Consider the following 26,342-nt stretch of genomic DNA (forward strand, 5'->3'; position numbering starts at 1 on the left):
GAGTAATGGTCAAAATATTTTCAGAGGGTGATTGTTCAATATAATGTGAAAATCAATCCACACTGAAGTGCCCCGAAATGCAACCACTTCCAGACTGAGTGGACGTAGTACAAAATTCTAGCTAATTTCTTGCTATGTCACACTTAAATGCAGATGGAAGTCAAAGTTAATTTTTCCTGTGATAATTATTCCACTTAGAATGGGGGTATTTACAAAATAGTACAAAAAAAAACAGTCTTCAGTGAAAATCAGCAAGCAAGACAACTTGTGGGTACTGTAGCCTTTTGAGATAGCATAAATAAAATTGATGCTTCCTACTTTAATAGGCCTTTTGCATTAATAATTATTTTGGCTAAATGTCTCAGCTTTGCCTTAGCATTTACTTAAACATCAGAGAAGCATATTCTGCAATAATACTGTGGTCTCTGAATGGGCTCTCTTAGCTACCCTAAATGTGACTGAAAGCCAGCACTTTGGGAAAAATGGCATTTATGTTTTGTAAAAAGAAATCTAAAACACTGCCGCCATTAAACTGAAGAAATATATGGGATACAGGCTTTGAACTCAAACTTCTGGGAATAATATTTTCATAATTTCTTTACTATCTTTCCAATTTCAAGTCTCTCCCCAGCTCTGTGGTTGTTATTGTCTTCCAAACATATGTAGTATGGGAATGCAATGCTGGTGACTGACAATTTTATCCATAGATATAAGCCTTTTAACTGCCTCAGAAGTATTGTATGTTCAAAAAAGTAAATAAAAATATTGCATTCCAGCAATCTGTGGAATGAGGCCTCGTCTCATTGTTGGATCATCCTTACAGGAAGATCACCAGTCAGAGTCAAAGTAGGAATCAACATTTAAATTTTACTTTTTAAAAGATACTGTGCTAGAAGGAGGAGCCCTGAGAGCTGTGAATTTCAGAACTCCTCTTGCTGTCCTGTGTGCATCACACTGCTTCTTACTAGGCTTCATTCTGTCCTCTCGGGAGACATCCCCTACCAGCATTATGTACTTTTCAATTCTTGCTTGAGTAAAACTGAGATCCCCAGCATATACTGTGGAATTTTGGACCATTAGATTTAATGGATAATAAGATAGAAAGTATTTCTAGTTCCTTAAGTATTTTTTGATGTTGTATTTCTTAATATGAAAATAATATTTGGTGTCTGAGTCACTTTATCAATACTTATGTTAATATTCAACAATTGTGCTACTGTTTATTCTAATGAATTTCTAAATGTCTCCTCATCCACTGTAAGAGCTGGTCTTAATGTTTATAAAATCAGAGACTTCTATAGCCTTTGATAAACAATATATTTAGTATTAAACATTCCCTAATAAGTAGACATGGCCATATCTATATGTACTTGTCATGTATTTAAGTAGAAAATTATATTCAGTGTAAGTAATGGATTGGTTGTCACTGTTGCAATTATCTTCTTTCTTTGGACAGAACCTTTCACTCTTGGGCAGTTGGATATCACCCTCTGATTCAGTCTGTAAAGGAGCTGTAAAACAAGATTTGCTTGTAATGGCAATACTTATGATCTGCAGTAAATGTATTTGGTTAATCATCTTGCCCTTTAAGGTGTTATGTTGGGTGAGGCATAGGCAGAGTTCACATCATACATGAGAAAAGATAGCCAGAAAAGTTTTTTTAGATCCACCTCATAGGTGGAAAAACTGCAATACAAAGAGGGATGCAGACTCTTATGAAGGTGACAGGCAAAAAAGACAGGAAATAGAGTCTAGGTTGGCATATTTGAGGCTCATCTCTACCGGTTCTGCCCTCACATTGCAAGTATAAGATTTTTATTACTGTGATCCATTCTGTGGTATCGTTTGTGTGAATAAATCCAAGTGTCCTTCATGCTACACTCTATAAAACATGCAGTAGAAAAGATTATTCCCAAAACCTTACAAGGTAGATTTTAACAGACCACAATAAACAGCTAAATCTCAGGCAGTGGAGAGCAATGAGACAAAGCTGAACAGCCTAATAAGAAGCAATGCCTTTTTGGAACTGTTATTCCCTAAGGAGTAGCTGTTTCTATCTTGAATAATATTTTACTTATGAGTGGCACAGAAGAAAAATTCAGAAACTGGAAGGGTTCTTTTGCCCACAGAAAGGCAGACTGTGGATTTTACTACTGAGAGCTCTTCCAAATATTTCATCTACAGACAGATTAATTATTTTGTTCTTGCTGGAATTGCTAATATTATAACTAATTTAGATGGTGATTCCTTCTGTCATAGATATCTGCTTGAAGGGATGAGACAGAAATGTACTGCAGTTAAATGTAGAAAGCTCTCAGATACAGGAATGGATGTAAAATGAGGAAGAACAACCAATCCTCTCCTTAAACTAAATCAACCATTACTTCAACACAAAAATATCTTGCTTGTTCTAAAGGTATAACTGAGCTTGAGTCATCACTTTGGTCCTCACAACATCTCATTCCTGCCTATCTTCTGTGATGATACAAGCTTACAAATCCTCAGTTTCTGCTCTCTTCCTTCACCACTGCACTGAAAGACAGCAAGAGCAGACAGAATCCTTCCTTTTCCTTTGAAAAAGCTGCTGGCAGAGCTAGAAAGGGCTAAAATAAAGCCCTGCTTACAGAGTTTTACTAATCTTAGAGACACAGCTGAACTCTTTCACTAAATGCTAAATTTCTAAAGGTTTTGCTTATCTTTCTATGTGAACGCTGTTTTAGGGATGATGTTTGCAATAATATGCCTAAATAATTTCTTCCTCCCTTTCTCTATGATTACATTCAGGGAAGTTATAATTTTTATTTTTTAAAGTCAGACTAGAAAGACATTTCAAACCCTTTAATTTAAAATACAGGAAAAATAACTCCCAGTTTTTCATCACTCCAAAGTCTCTAGTGATTTTTGTGTGTAATACATGACTCTGTCAATGTTTCTTTGTAACACTGTTGACTCTACAGCACATGGCATCTTATATGGTCTTGAGAAATTCGGTCTTTGGATATAGCTGTGGTCATGGGAGATGCCAGTGTGTTAATTTTATTTTACCAAAATCTTTTACGTAGATTTATTTTTCTCTCTTAACCCCTGCAGCAATTTTTCTCATTCATATATGTTTGTAAATCTTTTTTTCAATGGTGTTTTCATTTGGGCAGGCATTTCTGATTGAGAAGTTAGTGGGATATGCAGAAGCCACACTGAAAAATTCGGTCTCTCTGGAGCTTCCCTGCTGGAAAGCACACTTTGATTCCCTTGGTGAGCTTTCCTCAAAGCTCTTTCATGCAGAAGCAGCCAGGGAAGTGTAAAAACTGCCTGTGGTCTTACTTACTAGTCTGCCCCATTTTTGTTGAGAAACATCCGACTATAACTTCTTACTTGAGGAGAGTGAGAGGAGAGACAGGAGGGCTGTGAGGGAGAGCTGCTGATGTGGTCAGGGCACAGTGCTGAAGCCAGAAGGAAATATTTGGTCACTGACACAGCCACTGTGTGTGGTAAAGGCAGCAAACCTCACAGGCTCCAATCTCTGCTGCCAGGCTACAATCAGTGCATTTGTTGGAGTCAAACTGGAATAACTGTAAATCAGAATTTCTAGACCACTAAGCCATTTCCTGGGTCCTGTATTCTGCAAAAGAAACTTCATTACATAATGAAGGCAGATATGAATCTGTTGTTACTAGATCTGTTCCTGCTTGTCTTAGCATCTCATATATGTTATTAGATCAACTACGACTTAAAAACATAGATATCGATGAGCATTTGTCCAAAGCCAGGGACCTCATAAAATGGGAAAGCTGGACAGGACAGAACACACATCCAACCAATATGATTAATGAAACATTCTCCCTTTATTCAAGAGAAGATGGCAGTTTATATACACTTTTATATAGTTTACAGTTTACAAAGGCACTCTCATTGGCAAGCTAAACATTTTATCTTTGCCTTAAGGTGGTCAGGCTTTTCACACTGCAGCTCTACTCTAATTCACACTCGGATAACTCATTACTTTGTAGTTACCTTAACATAATTTCTAACTGCACCACAACTGAATTCTTACTGCATCAAAAGGCTTCTAGGCCCCATCAAGGCCGCTTATCAGGGGCCTAGTCTGAGTGGGTAGCTCAATTCTCATTCCAAACATAAATCATGCCCTCTCTCTCTCAGAAATTCTGTAACATTTGTCTATATGTGTCTATTTGTGATCCATCAATATATCATAGAATGGTTTGGGTTGGAAGGCACCTTAGAGACCCCCTTGTTCCACCCCCTACCATGGCAGGGACACCTTCCACTATCCCAGGGTGCAGCACCAAGCCCCATCCAGCCTGGCCTTGGACACTTCCAGGGATCCAGGGGCAGACACAGCTGCTCTGGGCAGGGCCTTCCCACCCTCACAGGAAAGATTTTTTTCCCAATGTCTAATCTAAATCTACTCTCTTTCAGTTTGAAGCCATATGGCAGGGAAGAATTAAATCCTACTTTCACTTTCTGGCTGTAATATCTTTTTTTGCACTTGTTTTTGGCACTAGCACCGGCTGCTCATTTCCTTTTTTCAGTGTGTTAAAAGACTGCTTAAAGATTGTCATAGTATAAGCAATATACTCTGAATAAGCAAATAAGTGAAAAACCCATTTGTATTATTTAGGTTTTAATTTTCAATTTTTTGTTCCTAGTGTATCTTTTGTGTAAAAAAATCCTGTCAGTTTTATGCATTTGTGTTAGGAGGATTTCAGTAACTGGGGAAGGTGTAAGCAGAGTGTTTGACTACTTGACACATATTTTTAAACAGATTAAGCCACCATGATTTATTTATTGTAGGTTTTCAAAATTCAGGAACAAAGTTCACAGAGATTATTAGAAAACCTGCAAAGGTAACAACAGTTATCAATTTGGAATTATGAATAGAATTAAATTATAAATACAAATTATTTTTGTTAATAAAATAATAAGTTAAAATTGTTGTCTTGTCTGTAACAAGAAATAATTCTTTTCAGAGGGTTGTGGAAATCCTAATGCCCTAACTCGTATTTCTGATTTTTCAGGAGCTCTTCAAGAAATCTCGAAATTAAATATATTATCACTTTATGACTTAATTATTAGCCAAAATAATTTTTTAATGTATTTATGAATTGTCACAAAAAGAGGAAAACTTTAGACTCTTCTCTAAAAAGCCTGTAACTTGTTTTGTTTCTTTTAATCACTGCAATTTCATTGTAAGTCATTAAGTTTAAACTCAGGAGTTGTAAAAAGCGCCTTGTAAATTCTCAATAGGTTCTAAAGACTATTGAAATTGCTGGAAAGAAAATGCACTGTCCAAGTCTTCACTAACTTTCATGTCTTCCCAGGTCATTGCATAGTAGATATATATTTTCTATTAAGAGACCATGCCAGGACTTAATGGTTACTGTGGTGGGGACTAATGTGGGATATAATTTTCTTTCCTTCCTCTTATTTTATTAACTAATTTTGTTAAAGGAGGGGAGGGGAGGGGAGGGGAGGGGAGGGGAGGGGAGGGGAGGGGAGGGGAGGGGAGGGGAGGGGAGGGGAGGGGAGGGGAGGGGAGGGGAGGGGAGGGGAGGGGAGGGGAGGGGAGGGGAGGGGAGGGGAGGGGAGGGGAGGGGAGAGGCAGTCAGGAATTGCTTTCCAGGGAGGGAAGCATAATTAGATTTAAGAACCTTTTTTTCTATTAAGAAAACAGGCCTTGCAGCCGTACAGACAGATAATGGTCCCAGTCTTGCTGGGAGCACACTCAGCCCAGCTACTATTAACTAATATTTCAGACCTTCAGGAAGTTTTATTATTAAAAAGTGGAAGTGTCTGTATTTAATCCCAAATTTTATACCAAAGGGAATTGCTAAGGCTGCCACATTCTCTGGATGTGAAATGCAGTAAACAGGGACTTCTGTTTGGAATCTTTGAACTCTAACACCAGTCTGTGCCTACAAGGACACAGGACTGGGCTCACTGTCCCTGTATAGGATATGCATTTTCCCTGACTTTCCCAAACTCCAGCCAGCCATGGGAGGCTGTTCCACTGAAACAGGGCTATGAAGGCTGGTGTTGCCTCCAGCACTTGCTGTGTTCAGTGTGGCACAGCAGGGGTTGGAGGCAGAGCTTTGGATATCCAGGTTTAGCTTTTGCTTGTCACTGAGACTGGTGAAGTGGGAGATGAACTCTTCTGAAAATTGGAAGGGACTGAATTGCATCTTAGACCATATTTAACTGTGTGTGGTAAAAAAGTGTGCATGATGAGTTTGTGCTGTGCAGACCAGACCTGAGGTAATAAGTGGAACATCTTGGAAAATAATGAGATCGAGCCTGAGGAGCTGACAAGGAGGGGAGCTCCAGACAGAACAGACGGCAAAGAGACATCAGGCACATTCCCATGTGTGATGAGATCACATACATCACTTACATGCGCTAATGCAATTCATAGGCTGGTGACCCAGAATTAGGTTTTTCCCCTTGTACTATTTCATATTTTATGTGTGCAATATGCAGTATATTCATCCTTCTCTTTAATATTTTATCATCTTCTATTGCACCAAAATGAAGAGGGAAAATAGATGGCCATTAAATATAAATACCAGCAGCTCTTCAAAAAGTTCCCTTTCCCTTGCTTCCCTTTCTCAGCAGCAGGATGAAAGGTTGTGTAGATGCTCTAAAACTGGTCTGAGTCTTTTGACATGGCATTTTCCTCCTTAGGAATTAGCAAGAGAGATGGCAGATGTGGGCCAAATATTTAACCTTTGCTGCCTGAGGTGTGTTAGTGTTTAAAAGTTATGTTTCAGGAAATGAGAACATCCCAATAATCAGTGAAATAAAGATTACAGAACATTATTTTTATGTGAAATTCTAAAATTATATTTATTGGCCAATTCACAGAAAGTGCTGTAGTGATCACAAAAATGACTTTGGTTTTATACATGTATGGATGTACAGAACAAATTTTAAAATAACAGACCTATTTGGAATATGAATTTAATCAGTCCTGTGGAAAACATATGGATACTAAAATTTTGAATTCATAAATGACTGTGAAAATTGACATGGCTTTTATGAAGTACGCCACTATGCCATGGAGGAGCTTTTGTACAACTTCTTTCTCTGTGTAAAGTTAGGGTTTGTGTACTATACTGTGTGTCAAAGTTTACCGTACATTTTCATTAAGAAAGGGTTGGGTTTTCTTTTTTTTTTAAAGAGCTGATTCATATATGTTTAAAAAAAATCATTTCATATTAATATTTTCATTTGCATATAGTCATTTAATTCATTGTACTGCATAAATTGTGTAGATTCATGCTTTCAGATATGCATTTAACATCTGCAACAAGACATTTCAAGATACGGTTTATGGTTGTTTCACATAAACTACAAGATATTTCATGTAAGAGCATTTTTCCTGGGCTGAACAGTCTGTTGGTTTGAGACACATTTACGGAGTACAACCATTGTATGTACAACCATACAGCATATGTTTATTTAATCCCTTCTCTGGTATAGTTTTCATTATCCATAGAAGTGGCCTCAACTACACAGAATTTGGACAGCTAGGAAGCGATCCCAAGCTACAAAATCCATGCTGCCAACTGCAGTTACTGCTCCTTAACAAGAACCAATGCACTAACACAGAAGCAATCTGGCAAATTACGAACTGTGTGGGAAAAATTGTACATTTTTGCAGGCAGATGAAATAACATTTTTACTGTCAAGAGATGATGACACATGAAATAGAATTATGCCAGCCAATTAGAGCACAGCTGTTACATTCAACATGATAATTTCTCAGCTCTTCAAAATCCTACTCCCTCAGTAATATCTAAATGTTTAATAACTGTATAGTTAAATCTAACTAGAACAACCCCTTTCACCAAACTGCAGCAATATTCAGGGGGAGTATCTGATTCCTGCCCTGTTGCTCATCACAAGTCATGTTTTACATCTCCTTGCTCAGGAATTCGTCTTCTTTTTCCTCTCTTTTGTGTTTCAACCTGACCTTCCAAGACTCATTCATCTTCCCTCCTGTCCATCAGACTTTGAGTACTCCTCATGCCATGGCTCATTTTGGGAAGGTGGGCAGAGCAGTGACAGCAAACAGCCAATGCCAAGGAAGTAATTATTTGCTCATGTGACCTAAACCCACTCCTGGCAATTAATTTCCTACAATATGGTTTGCACAAATTACACCCACTAGGGACATAGATGTGCTGAGGGAAGCAGAGAACTCCCTAAAGTCACCCCTGGAACCCTCAGTGTTCCTGCTCTCCCCTTCACTCCAATCCTTGCAAACAGCGCAAATGAAGAAGAAATCAAATTCTATTTCCCTTGGGTTTTAAGTGATGCAGTGGTTCTTCCAGCACAAGTATTCCAGTTCTGGTTTGGAGTTCAGGTACAGGAAGCAGGAGCAGGTGAAGAAAACACATCAATGAAAAGACCAAAGCTGCCTTTGTACATCTTCTCTGTTTGCCTGTGTGGCTTCTGAGCCAGCAAACACAGGCTTGCTTGGGAAATGATTGAAAATATACTGCATGGTCATCATGCCAGCCAGAGATCAGAAATGGATCATAAATTTGCAATATAAGGATCAGCATGGCAATTATCAGAAGAGCTGGCAAAATTCTATTTCTTTGTACCAGTTAGTGCCTATCTAGAAATCTTGAGCATTTGTTTTAGAAAGCAGGTGCATTCTGTTGACATTTGAGGAGAAGCAGTATTATCTGTCTTTAAGTGAAAGTACTAGTTAATAGCTGCTGTTTAGTGTAGGGACCCTTAAAACCATGGGCCCATGAATGACAGTCTGTTTTTACAATAATGACAGCAACCTAATTTTTAACAAATTATACTTTGTATTACTGTTTGCTTGTCTGTAGTGTTTATTGGTTGGCTTTGTTAAATCATACCCATTTAAAAGACACTGCCAAATTCATATCATATGAGAACTTATCCATGGATTACAAAAAAGATTTTTTAAAAATCAAGTTTCAATTTAAATTTATTGTTTAAACTTTGACAACTTATGCAGTGACATCAGCAACACAGAACACCTTAACAGAGTGAACTGACAGTGACTCATTTAAGGAAATACTAGGGGATTTAATTTGTATATTAAAGACATTTCATGAAAAGGTAAGAAACACAAAACTCAAGGAATGAATTGGGATGAGGAGGGATTCACAGCTTCTCTAGTAAATTACCAAAGGCAATGAACTTGATAACTATCTAAAAATATTCAAAGGATATAAATCATGGTTAGAGGAACTATTTAGAGTGGCTCAAAAGGGTCTAACTGGGACTAATGAGATAAAAATTATAAAAAGGATTATTTAAATTCATTTTCAGGAAAAACTTTCTAATGGTGAACTCTAATAGACTCTAGAACAATCTCCCAGGGCAAGCAGTAGAAGCCCCAGGCTTAGAAACATTTAAGTAGGTTGAAGCACCCCCATCCCTAACGCTAAAAAATATATTATAGGAAAGAATTCTGCACTATTAGCATAATACTCTACTTGCACTACTTTTTCCTTTTGTCTACTAATATTTATTTCTAGGATTTGAAGTTTACTATGAACTTCGAAATACACTGATGTTGAGATGAAACAGTTCTCAGGAAGCCCACCCATAGTGTGTATTACCCTGCAAAGCAATAATCCACCTTGGTGTATCTTTCCATCCCTGTCATGATGACCCTTTGAACAGAATTGCCTGTTAACCACAACCAAAAATTTACTCAACTGGTGGTGCAGTATTTGTAACAGAATACGTACAAAAACCCCATCTCTTTTCAGATGTACCTCACACTTTTTTTATCAGTTTGTGGAGAGGCCAAAAATAAATGTGCCAGTAGTTGATTCTGAGAATGAAGGCAATAACTTCACCTCTCAGATTGGCACAGACATGGTCATTATCCTTAAAAAGTTTTATATTATGTATATTTTCAAAAATCAGGATTCCTAACTGTGTGGCCATTTAGGAGATTGTATCACCACAAAAAGTTTACTTGAGGTCCTTTTCAGTATGGAATATAGTCTGTCTGTCTCCAGCTCCTCATCAACCCATAGAGTATGTTTGTTGTAGAAAATCTCTAAAACTAATCAACAACTCTGTGGGCAAAAGGTCAATTTCTTACCTCAAATTAAACTGTGTGGTAAACTGTACCCTCAGACTCAAGTCACAGCAGACAGAATGTTTGCCCCAATCCCCCTGGGCTGGCCTTGGCTCTAAATTTTTCTATTTAATGCACACACAGTGTAGCAACACCTCTCACGGCCCTGCTCCCTTCCCAGCTCTGCTGGAGGTGCTGTAACTGGAACTCAAGGAGGCAACTTTAGCATCAACCAAGCTAAAAATCTGCAAGTTCTCCTTCATCATAACAGCCACCACCTCCCCTTGGGCACCATTCTGTGATTTTCTTGTACACACATATGTATATGTATTCAACACACATATGTGTGTATCGCATCTATGTCTGGTCATCTCGGAACCCTTTGACATCTGACATTCATTCTCTTTCTTGTTCATCGTGACAGTGTCAGTTCTGGCATGGAAACAGAAAATGTTTCAATTTTCTTACTATTTGACACTCAAGGTTTTATGTCTCTTTCTTTTCTACGAGATTGAATTTCAACTTTTTTCACATAATTGTAAACTCTTTCTGTTATTCATGCAGTATTCTCTTCTGCTTTCCTGTTCACTCTTCCTTAAATAATAATTTGATTTTCTAGTGGAACTGACTGTAGTTGATCCATTCCACATTCTAAAGAGCTTCCCAGTTAAAACAACTGTCCACCTTCTCCTCTACCATACATTAAGCAGTTTGTAGACAAGGATTTATTGCCAATTTCAGTACTGGTTTGAAATGTCATTGTAGTCACAGACTTGGCCAGGGTTATCTGATCAAGTCTTTTGTACCTGTTTATATATTTAGGTTAGGCAGGAGTAGAAAAAAAAAAAAGACATTGTAATTTTAATAACTTTTTGCTTTTTCCCCCCCTTAGTATATCCTGAAACCTTCAGCCAAAAATAGTTTTATGGGTTAGTACACGAAAGGACACCTGAAAAGAACTTTATACCCAGGTGGGAAGTTAAATGCCTCTGAAAACCCAAAACTGTATCCAGATTTATACAAAAGGAATAGGGCTGCAGAAAAGCATTTTACTCGATGAAATTTTCTCGGTTTCTGAAGTATAAGGATGGAATACCATTGCAAAATCTTTGTTCCCTATTTGGAAGCTTCTTCTCATTGCATGTGGCAAGCTTTGTGCACCTTTCCCGGGGAAAGCTGAATGTTTTTATTGTACAATGTACTTAACTGGGAAAAAAACTGCTGCTTTTTTGTTCTCAGCACAGACATAAATAGTGACAGTACATGGGCATGGAGCTTCAACAGCTGATGAATGCACAATTTCCCCATGAGCTAGTACTCAAAATAAGAATGAGGGCTTTTCCTGAACTCTGTTTCACACATTTGCAGTGCTTCATGCTGCTGAGTGTGTTTCTTTAGAGGCAGTAACTAATAAAGCACCAGCCCAGAGCTCTCCACTGTAACCATTGTGTCTTTCCCTCTGCATGTGTTTGGAGTCTTCATCATGGAGGGCTGGGAGCAGAGCTGCAGGAGAATTACTGAATTATGGTTCACCACCAGGCTCTTTAACAGGGCTATTCCAAAGGATTCTAGCAGCACTGTTCCTGTTGCCAGCAGAGACATGGAAACCATAACGAGCAAACCACTGGCGATACCTACTCCAAAGGCAGCAAAATGCCTCTAGGGAAAAAGTGTACCTGCTCTGGTGCCTGCCTTTTCATCACCAGGAATGAAGTTATGAACATACAAAACTTCCTGGGTTCATTTTATTCTGCTAAGTTTCAATAATGAGGGCTACAGTTGTTTTATTACTTTAAACTCCTATCTTAGACAGAGGCTTATGAAATTAAAGCCCTTGCTCCCCTTTCGTTTTTGCACTGTTCAAGTGTTGTGTATTTTTAATTTGTGACCATGTCTTTTTCAGAAAAAACCAAAATCAGAAAGAACATACCAGGCTTGAACCTTGCTAATCCTACAAAGGTGATGAATTATAATTACTTTATGAGAGATCACTGGAGCAATTTTCCCAATATATTTAGCAGAAATATTTCTTGAGACTGGGTGTGTTAAAAGAGTATGATTTTTGCTGTGCAGTAGCTTTAGTGGCTATCTCTATTCTTTGTATCTTTATTCTTCATGCTAACAAAAATGAAGTTGGATTCCAGGAGAGTCTAGCAATCAGAAGTCTGATCACTGGATACACAATCTGAGACATGCAGCTTTAGGGAACCTGATCCATTTCAGTTTACATAACATCTCACATATTGCTTGTTTATGCCTTTCTTTATTAAAAAAAAAAAAAAAAAAAAAATGACCCAAATGTACAAATATTGTACAGGACCACAGCTTCTGGGTGCTGTAGAAAATATTACAAAGTGTAATGATTTGGTGCATGGGTATGTGGGTTTCTCTGGAAGCACCAAAGTCTTTGAGGAATGGGCTGGCTACTGTTCTTATGGCAGTTTGCAGTGGCACTGGAATGCTGTGAGCTGGACAGGCTCTGGGGGCAGCAAGACTGTGCAGGAACAAGGCCTGGCAGCTTCCTCTGCTCTGCTGAGAGAGAACCTAGTGCCAATGGTGATATTGACTGGAGCATGAGGGAGATTATACAGCACCGGGTTATGTACAACCAACAGGAATGAATTTAGTGACTTAGAAGGTGGTTTGATTTCTTTGGCAATCTTTTTGATATTTATGTTTTGTCATTTAGGGTTTTTTCTCCTATCTTCTTAGATTTACTCACTTGGTGTAGAACTACTTTAAGCAGTTGCTTAAAGGAAGAAAGCAGTTCTCAATGCAGAACCTGATAAAACCTGATAAACCCTCTGAGACTGGGGATATCCTAGTTTTGAGATATTTATTCTGGTCAGCATGTGTGAATTAAGGGAATGGGAAGCCCCTTAGAGAAGATATATTCAGTTTTGCTTCCTTCCCTTCTCTCAGTAACCATATGCTTTTGCAAATATCCTTAATTTTGGTACTATAATTTCTACTCCAGGGTACCAGGAGCAGCCCCATCCCACCAGACCTTTACCTGCTGTCACCCCAGTAAAGTCTTTCCAGGTGCTGTTCTGTGGAGATGGAGAGCTGTGGGTACTGGCACCAAAACTTTGAGAAGAGGCAGTGTTGGGTCCCAGTGCACTAGGACCCCTACCAGGGAGAAAAGTAAAGCTGCCTCTGAGGTTAAAGCTGCGGAAAGGGACAGCTGAGACACAAATTATTTATTATTTATATTTTATCAAAGCTCAAAAGGCTTTGCCCCAGTGCAGTAAAGGCTGCTACTGCATTACCCTCTGCCCATCCTTCACCTGGGGCTACTGATTTCCCATTGCATTATTTTGAATTATTTTGAATTCTTAGTTTAGGGTCAGGCAGGGACAGCTCCTGCAATGGAGAAAGTAGATTTCAACCACAGCTCTGAACTCTCTGATCCTTTCTGAGCCTTACTTTGTTCCAGAATGGAGTAAGGATGGTGCTCAGCAAGCTCAGTACCACTATATGCCAGAAAGAAAAATAAACTGCTCCCTTTCATTAGCCTCTGGTGAGGTAAAAAGCAGTCCCACCACCACTGCAAGGTATTACCTGTTGGAATGAAAAAATAGCAAGAGTTTATTTTAATTAGTATTGAAGATGTCACAAACCTTATGTTTATTTCTAGATGTGTAAGCCAATGCAGTAAATATTGATATTAATCTAAACTGCATTTTAAGATTTACTTGCAAAGATAAAATACCTGTGGAGGGGGTAGAAATGAAAGAGAAATGGAAGCTATTAATCACAAATAGCCACTTAGGCAGTTACATTAATTCAGATAACATCTTCAGTTTGCATTTGTAGGTTTTACAGCTTTCCCCAGCCTTAGATTAGAACTCCAAAAATTTAAGGGATCATTGATGTGATGTCATTTTAGACCTGTGTTGTCACCTCTGAATTCCTGGTGCCATGAATTGTGGGTACCTCTTCAGAACTGCTTTCTTTGGATAGACTTGTTTATTGCTTGTGTAAAGAAGCCACCTCACCGCAAGACAGACCCTGGTGGGCTGCAATGAGCACTTGGAAGAGAACAGAGCTGGGGAAGGGTTGGAGCACCAGGCTGATGAGAAACAGCTGAGGGAGCTGGTGGGACTCAGCCTGCAGAAAAGGAGGCTCAGGAGGGGCCTTTTTTACTCTCTCCAATTCCCTGAGACGTAGTTATCAGAAGAGCTGGCAAAATTCTATTTCTTTGTAGCAGTTAGTGCCTACACAGCAGTTAGTGCAGCCAGGTGGAGTTGGTTTTTCCTCTCAAGTAACAAGTGATAGGACAAGGGCAAACAGCCTTGTTGTGTGCTGGGGAGGTTTAGATTGAATATTGGGGAAAAATTCCTCATTGAAAGGATGGTCAGGTATTGGACAAGGCTGTCCAGTGCAATGAACAGTCACCATCCCTGGGCGAATTCCAAGACATGTGAATGGGGGACCTGGGAACATGTTAGCAGTGGGCTTGGCAGTACTCAATGACCTTAGAGGTCTTTTCCAACTGGATGGTTTTACAGTTCTAAACACTTTTTTTCAGGGGGAAAAGGAGAGAATTTTGGCTTTTGATTAGGGGCAAAAAAACCCCACGTGTGTGTCTTTATGTACATATTTGTGTATATGTTCTCGTTGGTTTTTAAACAAGTAGGTTCTTGTCCTAGGGTTATGGTGCTTGTATCTCCAATCATGTGTTCTGTTTATGCTTGATGTTATGTTCTGTGCCTTCAGGACATAATATATTTTTGGGGGGGATGCAATTTTGTTAGAATTGCTTTAGAAAAATTGATATTTCTGTGATTTTTCTAGTAGCAGTTTTGCTCAGGAAACCACTGCTCTCAGTGGTATACAAATATTCTAGGGCCCATTTTGTGAAGAAGTACCTCATTCTCACTGCCATTCTGTGAAAAGGATGTTTCTGCTTATTTGAATGAAAAATGCTGCGTAATGCACTCCAGTGTGTAATCTAAAATAAGTACAATGATGCATTTAGTTTGCTGAATATATTACTGCAAACCAAGTTTTAGTGATAACACACATGCCTGTATGACTTTGCTTAGGTTTAAAAATGTAGATTTATTTACAGTAGAGAAAATACTTTGTTTCCTTTTTGTGTAATGTACGAGTACAACCTGAAAAGATGTGCTTCCAGTAGCAAAAAGATTACATGGGGAAACACACTGATGAATTCACAAACATATAAAAGAATTAAAGACTGTCAATAAGGTTGTAAATTGCTGTTTTCAACTTGCCCTAATATTTGCTATGATAACAGCAACAACAACAACAACAATTATAATAACAATAATCAGGAATAACAAAAAAATTAAAATAATTTAAGTCCAGTTTAAAATCTGAAATTGACTTTTAAATATCTACATTAAATTTTGAAATTTTTTTTCTGAGTAGAAAGATTCGGTGATATGTGCTGATAACAGGCATCATGAAGAGCCTCCTTCATGTCACTAAAAAATTAAAACTGGGAAATTATCTAGGACACTAGGATGGTAGGAACTGATCTAACATAACATTTTCTTCAAGATAATCAGAAATATTAATATTAATTTTGTATTAAACAGAAATTGTGGTCATACTTAAAGTTGTTATCCCGGCAGATAAAATGTACTTATATGGCCTTGATTCTGCACATATTCTTTTAAGTTTAATATGTGTGACAGAATAAAATGAAACAGGATTTATAACAAAAGAAATCTGCTGTATTGCCAGTCTTAACAGCCATGTGACGTGATTGCTGGCACAACAAATAAAAGCATGAATATCTAATTTTAAAATTAATATATATTCTTCTTTCATTTACTTTCTAGATATTCTACTAAAGGGCCTAGTTGCTGTCAGTATTTCCCTTCAGCTACTAAATGCAGAAAATTGAATTATAAAAATCCCTAAGCACACTATTTATTTCCTATATCCCACGACATTGAGGAGCTGTTAATAAGTCAGTACTGAGGGAGGTGGGTACCCTTAAGATTACTCCAAGTACCCTTTGCAACATCAGCCACCATTCAGGGTGTTCAGGAAGGTCCTGTTGTGGCAAGACTGACTGGGAGAGTAGAGAAGAGGAAGCAGCTCATTTTAAACACCGGATTACAAAAGCAAAAGTCGAAGATGAAATTGCAAAGAAAACAAAATACTCAGGAAAATAACCCAGACAAGCCACTAAGCAGCATTCACTTCCATACCATTTTCTTTCTATGCATTGGAGCAGCTACCCCAGCAAGTGCTGCAGCATTTGGTAAGCAGAGCAGTTGAAAGGTACTTAAGGAGACAAAAAACACACCACACAGATTAATCAACACATTGTATATGTAGCTCTGATTTTTCCTTTTTTTTTTTTCTTTTTAAACAGTGTTTAAGAAAAATATTCTGTGTTGCCATAACAAACTAAAATGCTCTCTCAATCTCTTAAGATTTTAGTTTTTGTTTTCAACTATTTTGGTTCCAAGTAGGCTTATTTTTCCTTGTCTTCTTTATAAAACCTTCTCTCAACATTAATGGCTTCAGGCAGAAGAAATAAGGTAGAATTATGAGCATAGAAGAGGGCTCACAGTCTGCTTCCTTTCTCTTGTGCACTACAGGCAGGCAGGCATACAGAAGAAATAGGGCATCATGTTTTTATATAGTCAGACAGGAATTCCAGATGGCATTCACTAAGCAAAAGGGAACGTTTTCCTCATCTAAAATAATTGTTTAAATCCCAGCCATACATAGCTATGGAATAATGGGGTCACTTATTTTCCACTAGTTCAGTAGGATGCTGCAGCAAGCTAATGGTTCCATAAAATAGACAGTTTAAAGCATTGATTTGCTGCAAATTGCTCAATCCATAACTAATGAGCAGCTCTACATATTTTCAGTGAATCAATCCCATTAGAATTTACAGTTTGCATATGACCATATTACTCATCTGTGGACACAGACTGGAGGCTTTTTTTATAACTTTCATCAGCCCTTTCTTGTTGCTGTTTTTCTTAAATTTGTTTTTAATTTCAATTGATAGATAGGATAAAAATATCTCTCTTGAGGGTCTGACAGCATACCTGAAAAAATACACCATCCTAGTCTACATAAGCACACATGCATCCCCTGTCAAGTCCTAGATATTCCCTTGCAGAAGATAGTTAACATCCAAAAGGCAGGACGAGATGACAGGTGAAATTTAGCCCCTGTAGCACTAAAGCCTTGCCCCAATTTGAAGGTAGATTTTAGGTTTTTTTACACCTGTAAAAATGTGAAGTTATATGGCAACTGGTATTTGGACCCACAGAAGTTATTCTACACAACAAGCTGAAACCTCTCCTGTGTGAAAAAAGTAGTAAAGGCAAAAACTTGTATGGATTGAGTGACAGGACTTTAGTCACACATCTGCAGGGTAGAAACAAAATTTGTTAGCAAGCATACCTTGCTTTGTTAGAAGCAGGGTATGCTTGCTAACAAATCAAGTTCTGGATTACTTTATTAGTTTGTGTGCCAGGAGGTTTGTACCATCTTTTCCCCAGGCTTTGTAAGAAACAGGTCAGTTCTATTGTTATCAATTAGTACAACAAGATCATTTTAGGCAAAATAGTTATAGGCAAGCAGAAGTTCAAATCCTCTCAATGAATTCATAGACTCTGAAAAATTGTATTGGTTTTTTACAAAAGAGCTGTGGCTGGAGGGCTGTTTGTTATTAGGGAAGTGCTGAATCATCCCACTCCAACTGCTCTTGCCTAGTGGCATTCTGTTTGTCTCCCTTTTGGACAACCACTTTCTCCTCTTCCTCCTCTTCCTCCTCTTCACTGTCATCTGATTCAGCACTGGTTGTGTCTTCCTCTTCATCATCTATGTCTTCTTCCTCACTCTCCTCTTCTGTCTGGTGTGGCTTTTCATATTTCTACAATACATTTAAAGAAATAAGACAGTAGCAGAAAGGTGCCTTCTTGACAGCCAGAGCTATCTCAAATGAGCATTTATAAATGCTAACATGCTGGGCAAATCTGCTTTCCATCATCATGTGATTATTAGGCATCAAATTTATACAAGTTGGTAGCAAATATTCAAAAACTACTGCAAGAAGAATGGAATGTCAATAATCAATCTGTTTGTTAGCCACACTAACAAAATTTAAACCTTCAAAATCAGCTTCTTTAAACTGTTGATGATTTCCCCTCCTTTTAGTGTATAAATGCTTACATGAAAAAGTTAAAACCAAAGGAACTATATCATCTTGGGTACCTACAAACAGACATGGATGGAGTGGAGGTGATGCTGTACGTGAAAGTTCTTCACCATCTTCTTTAGTAATTACACATGACAACAAATCTGAAGTTCTCAATTATATCAGATCAAGGTGTGCAGAGCTGAGAATTGGGCTGGGGTCTTTAGTGTACACACACACAGCTGAACAACTGCACCCTGAAAGAAGCTCAAACCCACTGCCAGCCCAGCCAGTGGCTCCTGGCAGTGCCAGGATGCAGTGCTGTGCCCCAGTTAAGTACCTCCATGGGGTTGACAGTGATGGTGAGAGCAGAGTCATCCCAGTCCATCTCGATCTCCTTGGTTCCCTCGTGCCCCATGGAGCTGTGTTGACGGGCTGAGCATAGCTGGAACACACCCAATGTTACCACCAACACCAGGATGCTCACACAGATGATGATAACGATCATGGCCACGCTGGGAACCACTGGGACAAAGGGTAGCAAAAGGAATGCAATTACACTTGTGGAACAAGTAATCTAAACGTCACTAACTTCGTTAGTTTTCAAACCACAGCACCCCCTCCTTTGGACTGAGAATCAGGACAGACACCTGCCATGTGCCATGTGCCTGGGATGACAGAAAGTGTTGACCAGTGCCCATCCATTAAGGTGGAGCACACACAAATGGTGTTCACAGATATCTTATCCCGAGTATGATAAATCCTAAATAAACAGTGAGCATGCTCACATTTGCTCTTTGAGCCACTTAACTACAGAAGACAGGTATTTAGTAAAGGCAGAATCAAATAGCATTTGCAGTAAAATTCTGTTGTCTCACTTGCATATTGACCCCTTCTGATCACAGCTGAGGCCTGAAACTTACTTGAGACAAAATGTATATTGCAAAGCTTCTTTTTTTCAAAGGTTTCAAAAAATAAATGCTTTGCCACCCAGAAATAAATGCATTGTCACCCTATTTGCCTGTGTTACAACCTTCTTGGGAGACCCTTGAGGACTCAAGACAGTTTCCCCACTGTTTGGTTGTACTCTGAGAGGCCCCTGTCTCCACCTAGTCACAGGAAGAAGTCTCTCTGAACTACTGCATGTAATCAGCTCCGTTAGTGGAAAAATGCTGCCACTTTCTATGTACCTCGAGGTACTGCAGTTCCAGGAGCATGGGATAACCTAGTCCATAACCCATTTTGTTGCCTTGCCCTGCCTATAAGAATGTAAGTCTGAAATTGAAACAGTATCTAGGAACAAAAAAAAAAAAAACTAGTTTGCAATAGTTTATCCATTAAATATTCAGTTTCATTTTAATGAAGTGTCTCTACAATGCAAAGAAAAAGTAATTTTCTAAGCATCTCTGTATATAGCTACTTACAATTGCCTACACTTTACATCAGCTTTACTTCTTTACATATATATCATTCAGCTAAAAGGATTTCAGAAGCCAACTTTCAAACAGGTATCTTTGCCCTGCATTTAACTCCACTGAAAAGGCTTCAGATTTGGGTATATATTTTAACTCATATAACCTAAAAATTAAATTAAAATATATCCTATACATTTTTTAACTATGAGGGTCAGAGCCCAAAACCATCAATGAAGACTTTAAGAAAGGATACCAGGTTTTAAAAGTACATTTTTGGACAGAATAGAATTCAGAGTTACCTTCTTTCACACCTCTCCAGTGATCTAAGAGGTCTTAGGAGCTGAAATAATGGACCTCAGGGCTTTAGTCTGTGGAGCAGGCTGACCCACAAGGGAAACACTGACACATTGAATCATTGTGAGCAGTCTCTGGGAAGGTGTCACCTACCTGAGCTGTGAACTGGACTTACACTCCCCTCAGGGTGCTGAACAGATTGGAGAAATTTGGGCTGGAATATAATGTGATTTATATGGTCCATGAAGTTGGAGTTGGAACTGTGTAGAATATTAACCTGGGAGAAGAGAAAAATAAGAGACCAGATACTAAAAAGTTGTTTTATACTCCAAGCCTGCTGGTTCCATGTATTACCTTGGACTTTGTAGTTCACCAGCAGATAGGAACACTTCATAGATGCTAAAGGCCAAAATAACTCCTTCTTTTATGCCAGTGGAAAATACACAACTTAATATATTTCTAATTTGTAGCATAAAAACATTTCTGGCTGTTGACTCTGAAGTGGCACAGAACAGGCTCTTTTGATTTACCTGTTTGGATAAGTAATGAGTTTTTCTTCTTTCTATATTAATCAGCTTTTAGGTGTTACCTAAACATTATGAAATAACTGTTAATTTTATTAACCATTATTAAGTTGTTAATTGTCTTTATAAACACTTACTGAAAACTGATTTTGATCATATTGCTAAGTAGGTCCTGCAATTTCCTGGAGTTGTTACCTGGACTCTAGGCCTCAGTGCTAGGTTGGAAAACATGACTCAGTCATTGCTCACCTCCAAGCTGAACTCATTGCTCACCTCCAGGCTGAACTCATTGCTCATCTCCAGGTTGAAGTCCCTGCTCACCTCCAAGCTGAACTCATTGCTCACCTCCAGGTTGAATTCATTGCTGCTGTAACGCCCATTGAGCTCGGAGCACTTGACCCTGAACTTCCTCTCCAAGGTGGCCGAGGTGCCCCAGTTGCGGTAGCGGAGCTGCCGCAGCACCTGCTCGTAGCTGAACATGCTGTCCACGCCTGTGGGGTGGGAGGGCAGGGACATCTCTGGGACAGGCAAGGGAGCACTGCTCTGGCAGTACACAACAAATCAACTGCTCACAGAGCACACGGAACTCAGAAGAATGGTCTGGAATTGACAGAGCATCAGATGTTTCCTGATACTTGATTATATGAGGATAGTTTTAGGAGCTGAATGTAGGTCCCTAATGGAGAGGGGGAAAATACAACAATGGTACAGAATAAATTACTTAGTGATGAGAAAAAGATGGCAAATGTCCCAGAATTGTACAGGAACACTGAGGAGCCTCCTCACTCCCATGTTCCACTGTGATGGTCTGCAAGAACCCCACATTTAAAGAAAGCAGAGATGCCATTTTCCTTACAATCCAAAGGGCAAACACAGCACATCCAGAGATCAAGAAGCAACTGTGTTTTTTAAGATACAGTCACCCTTGGGATATTTTCATGGTTATAAAATCACAGATTTCTGTCCAATTCCTTACATATTTGAGCATTCATTCCAATATATAATTGATGTGACAAAATAAGGGAAAACAAATTTCCTGAACTTACCATAGATTGAATATCCTGCAGTGGAATTTGTGGCATCTAGATGTTTTCCTTGAAGCTCCCCATGATCTAGTTCTAAACACTCTTGTTCAGGGTCTAGTTCTGCACCAATGACCAAAACATCACAGAAATCCAAGTTGTGGAGCATTTCCTTTACTGCCACTTGTTTATTGGCTGTGAACCCATGGCATAGGGCATGAAAAAAAAGATGGAAATGAAGATAAATGATCACAGAACAGCTCAGTCATTTTATGTGCTTTGCATCACAGCTTTCAATTTTTTCCAAGATGGCTGAACTGTTTTTGCTGATATTAAATCCAGCACACTTGAAGCAAATCAAGAGAAGTGTACAGTCTGCACAGCTGCTGTGATGATGAAGGCCTACAAACACCCAGTGAGATAAATAGAAAATATATTGCTCTGTAATATAAGACTGCCAAGAACATTACTGGAAGTAGAAAACTGAAATTTGATCTTGGAAATAAATTCATGTAAAAATTTCTGTGTTTCAAAACTGTATTGATACCAGTTTTCTCAAGGAAAACCAAACTGGAAAAATACACATCCAACATATCTATGTTTGGATGATTCTCTCAGTTACTCTATGCCCCATAAACAATTTACATTACAAAGACCTGGCTATCTATCTAAGAGCAGGGCATTATTATAAATAGCAAGATCCTGTGCTGTGCGACTTAAAGAAATTAAGTTATAAACTGACTGTCCTTCAACATGTACAAGTAAAAAAAGAATTCTGTTACTGGAAAAAGAGTAACATATCATATTAATATTTAAATTCTCTGATTAACTTAGTACAGAGTGTGCAGCAAAACTGCTTAAGCAGCTCCCTGAGGGCATAGACACTGCAAGTCTGGAACTTCCTGCCCATTTGTCAAATTGGATGTTAGAGGGTGTATTGGGAAGGAGGGCACAGCCAGGAAAGCCTTATGCCCTAGATAGCAAACTCCTGGTGCAGCTGGGTACCTAAGCTCTAAGTACAGCTGTAACATATCCAAAAATGCCGCCCAAGTCAAATTTGTAGGCTTCAGGTAATCCATGCCTGTAAACTTGCATACTGCTACCCATTTTCTCTTCTCCAGAGACATACATCTAGTTGCTGCTTATTCTAGTCCAACAAACAGTGTTAAGAATGATTCCTCAAATTACTAGACATTTCATCTGCCTTGCACACAAACATTCAAAAGGAAGATTCCTTTATAGACAATGGTTTTAAACTTGATTTATCCTTTTGAACATCCACACAGTGTTGAATAATTATACACACATTGCTTAGTATTAGAATAAACATTGAAACTAAATATTTTTAAAGGATTATACATACATTTTATAGGTGGTAAACTGAGGAATGAGATTACTTTCTCAAGTATTACTCACGAGCTAGTATCAGAGCTGGAAATGTAAGAGCAGACTAAAACTTCCACTTTTGCTCAATTACTGCTTTTCACCTTATCAGCACAATTAACAAAATTCTGTTACCAGTAGAGGCATTCTAATGAAAATACACTACTTAACAGAATTTGAAAGGAAGAGTAGAAAGAAATTATTCTAAAGTATACTAAGTGGATACTACATGGAAAATCTGCCCTTTTTTGAAGCACTTTCTGATCTGCCACCATTTAACACATTTTTCAATGTGTTGAATTGAATTTATTCAGTACAGCATTACTGTGGCCTGATTGGGTGAAGTGACTTCCTTTGCATTACTTGTTTGCACCATCCTTTAAAAAATATGAGGAGACATTATGAAATACTAATAATATTTAAAAGAAAGACACAAACCTCTGCCAATTTCTCTTAAGTCCGCTGAATGTTCCATTTTAGAGACTGTGCTGACAATCCTGATGTCAGGTAACAAAATAACACCTCTTTCACTTTCAAACTGTGCAGCTGGTCTAGCAAAGTGGTCCATCCCAGTTATGGTAATCTTGGGCTCATTGGCCTGAAATACCATTACATAGGCATCTATATCTGGGATACTAATGCAGATATCTTCACCAAAACATCTGAAAAGATACATCAATCATTAACTGCATGTAACATATTACACATCAGTGGAGTGTGGCACTGGCAATGCCCCAAGCCCAGCTCATGGCTCTCAGATCAGTCCAATTCATTCTCAGGCACTACCACACATGAGGACATATTCCAGTACCACTGTGCACAGAGGCCAGCTCTGGCCCTCTCCTCCCTTCCCTCTGATTCTGAGGGACAAACTCAGTCTTGCCTAAGATCACTATCAGAATAATATTTTAATGTTTAACTGACATTTAACAGAGAAGTAAATGATTAAGAAAGTTAACTAGATAACAACTAACTTTAGCAAACCTAACATTAAATTTAGAAAGTGGTAGCTAATGAAAACAATATGGTTATCCTATCATGTGTGATTAAAAGGGCCTAATTTTCCATTTAAATTGGTCCCATTATGAACTCTTTTTGGGACCCTCCAATATTTGCAGTGGACAAAAGGTGCCTGTACTTCCATTTTCACCTGAATCAGCAGTGTGAAGTGAATGTCTTGACAAGCTCTGCCTCATTTCATGCTGGCACAGGAGCTGGGCCAGCCCCAGAATGTGCAAGCTGGGCTAGTTCCAGTGGGACTGCCTCAGGAGCTGCTCCTGCAGCTGGGAGCTCAGCCCACAGCACAGCCCTGGCACTTGGGAACAGCTGTGCCCCCAGCAAGTGAGAGTTGTTAGAACTGGGTTTGTTTTCCCTCCAAAGCCCTGCTTTCCCTGCTCTGGACAGGGCAGAGCCCAGGAGAGGTGGTGGGCAGCTCTGAACATCATTGTGCAGCTGCTGTCACTGTGCTGCACAGAGAGGGATGGACACAGACCCTTCCAGCCTCCACCAGTGCTCCACGGACAGTACAGACATCCGGGGACAGATACACAGGCTGTTTCAAGCACACCTACAGATACTGCTCTTGTAGATATGTCCTCTGTTTGACGGAAAATGCATTAAAAAGTCATGGCTCTGGATATCTCAGAAGGAACCATAAATGTTTAAAATTAAAAGTTAATAAGATTGCAGTCAATGCACTGTTCAGTCCAGACTGTAATGCCTCAAACTATAAAGAGAATGCAAGTACATTACACTAACAAGAAAGGCTTTTAAGAAGGTAATATCAAGAGTAATCCACCATGTAAATTGGCATAAAAGTAAATTAAATTAATTCTTTAAGGTTCAATAACAAAACAATATGATTTATCAATTTAATTTAGCCAAAATTATTCTTTTAACATGGCCAAAGAGAAAATTAGTTCATTAAAAGTGTTCATAATCTGTTCAATTCAGCTGAAGTATAACTTACTGGACTTTAGATGAGACTTTGAGACGTCGTGCGCCTGCAGTAGGAAACTGTCTGGAGTTGATGTATGAGACCTTTTGGAGGGCTTGATTTATATTCTCAACGTCATCTCCTTCCATGACGAGGACTGACTGGGAAGGATTGAAGTGATACTGGGAGAAGTACAAATAATTAGTATTTAAGAGACCAGGTACAGAGTACAAAATAATACATATTTTTAAGGAATGATGCACGGACATAAGTTAAAAATTTAATGATTTAAGAAAAAAAACTCAGTAGCTATCATTGGCTGAATCCACATGTTGTTCTCATGTATACATTTACTTGTATCAGTCACCTAAATGACTACTGTTGTAATTAATTTTGTACTAAATTAATCCAGATTTGCTGTTCTTTTCCCAGCCTTATCAACCTTGCTGATACAATTTTTGCAGCAATTTGCAATGCTATGTATTTTTGAACTCTGTAGAGGTTCAAAACCTTAACTTACCACCATGATTATTATTTCTATGTAATCTTTTTAGGTTAAACACATTCCCCATACAAAAGCATTGCCTTTTGAGCCAGCCTAGCATGCAGAAGCATATTTTATCTGCTTTCTGTTGTGGTTTTATCCTGGGCTACCTTTCTGAGATATATTTCAACATGAATGAACAAAACAATTACAACATTTGCCTCTTACATCTTCATTAATTTTAAACATACTAAAGGGGACTCTCCATCCTGTCTGATGATCAATAAGGGTGTCATGATTTAAGATGGAGCTGCTCACTGGGGCCAGCAAACCCTGCAAAGTCACTGCCTGCTCTTGTAGCCCCGAGCCTTCTCTACTCCATTGCACTGAACACAGATCAGTCTTGCTGACCAAAAACCTTGTCACTGTTGTGACATAACCAATGACTGATTTTTACCTTCATCATAATTAATCCTAATTCCATGTTTTATCTATTAATTGGTTCAGTAAACCATCTGCATTACCAAGGAAACCAGGGTCACCCGCTTGACATTGTACACTACTGTTGCCAGCACAGAACAAAAATGTACCTTTCTCTCCTGGACAGGCTTTCCCCAAAGCTGGCCATTGATTATGTGAAGATGTTCTGTTAAAATACAGACAGTGGCTGCCTACATTTCGTTACAGCCAGAAAGGTTAAAAAGTAAAACACATGAGATAGATTGTGAAAAACAGGAGGAAGTGCAGCGTCCTTTGTCAAACATGGAGGACTAGGTTTAAAGCTTGTGCAGGAAAGTCACAACACACTGAAGGATATTTTTTTTACAAAGAGGAGGACTAACATGAATCCCAGTCTACATATACTTCTTTTTCCTCTGTTTAAGCTAGCAACAGTAGAGAATAAAATTAACAAAAGGAGACCCTAGCTAGCCAGTTAATAGCTCAGCCACCAAAACAGCTGGAACGCTGCCAAAGGGACCAGCAAAAGGCCCACTCCGAGCCATTTTTATCTTTCTCATTAAAAAAAGCTAAAAATAGCAACAGG

The 26,342-nt window shown here is 38.7% G+C and overlaps 1 protein-coding gene across 3 annotated transcripts in view; it reads right to left on the reverse strand.

Moving 5' to 3' along the window:
* Positions 1-6,831: 6,831 nt before the first annotated feature.
* Positions 6,832-26,342, reverse strand: part of CLSTN2 (calsyntenin 2) — a 354,435-nt gene continuing 334,924 nt past the window's right edge. For 2 of the 3 annotated variants that reach the window (XM_072933585.1, XM_072933587.1), the window contains 7 exons: positions 24,847-24,995; positions 23,316-23,539; positions 21,519-21,689; positions 20,746-20,963; positions 20,102-20,225; positions 18,580-18,764; positions 6,832-17,975 (listed from right to left, as the gene is read on the reverse strand). In XM_072933585.1, the coding sequence (XP_072789686.1) occupies positions 17,772-17,975; positions 18,580-18,764; positions 20,102-20,225; positions 20,746-20,963; positions 21,519-21,689; positions 23,316-23,539; positions 24,847-24,995 (1,275 nt within the window). In that variant the 3' untranslated portion in view covers positions 6,832-17,771. The remainder of the gene's footprint in view (positions 17,976-18,579; positions 18,765-20,101; positions 20,226-20,745; positions 20,964-21,518; positions 21,690-23,315; positions 23,540-24,846; positions 24,996-26,342) is intronic. The other variant, XM_072933586.1, reaches the window with a different exon arrangement.

The sequence above is a fragment of the Taeniopygia guttata genome, chromosome 9 (genome assembly GCF_048771995.1).
Source record: "Taeniopygia guttata chromosome 9, bTaeGut7.mat, whole genome shotgun sequence".
Lineage (NCBI taxonomy): Eukaryota > Metazoa > Chordata > Aves > Passeriformes > Estrildidae > Taeniopygia > Taeniopygia guttata.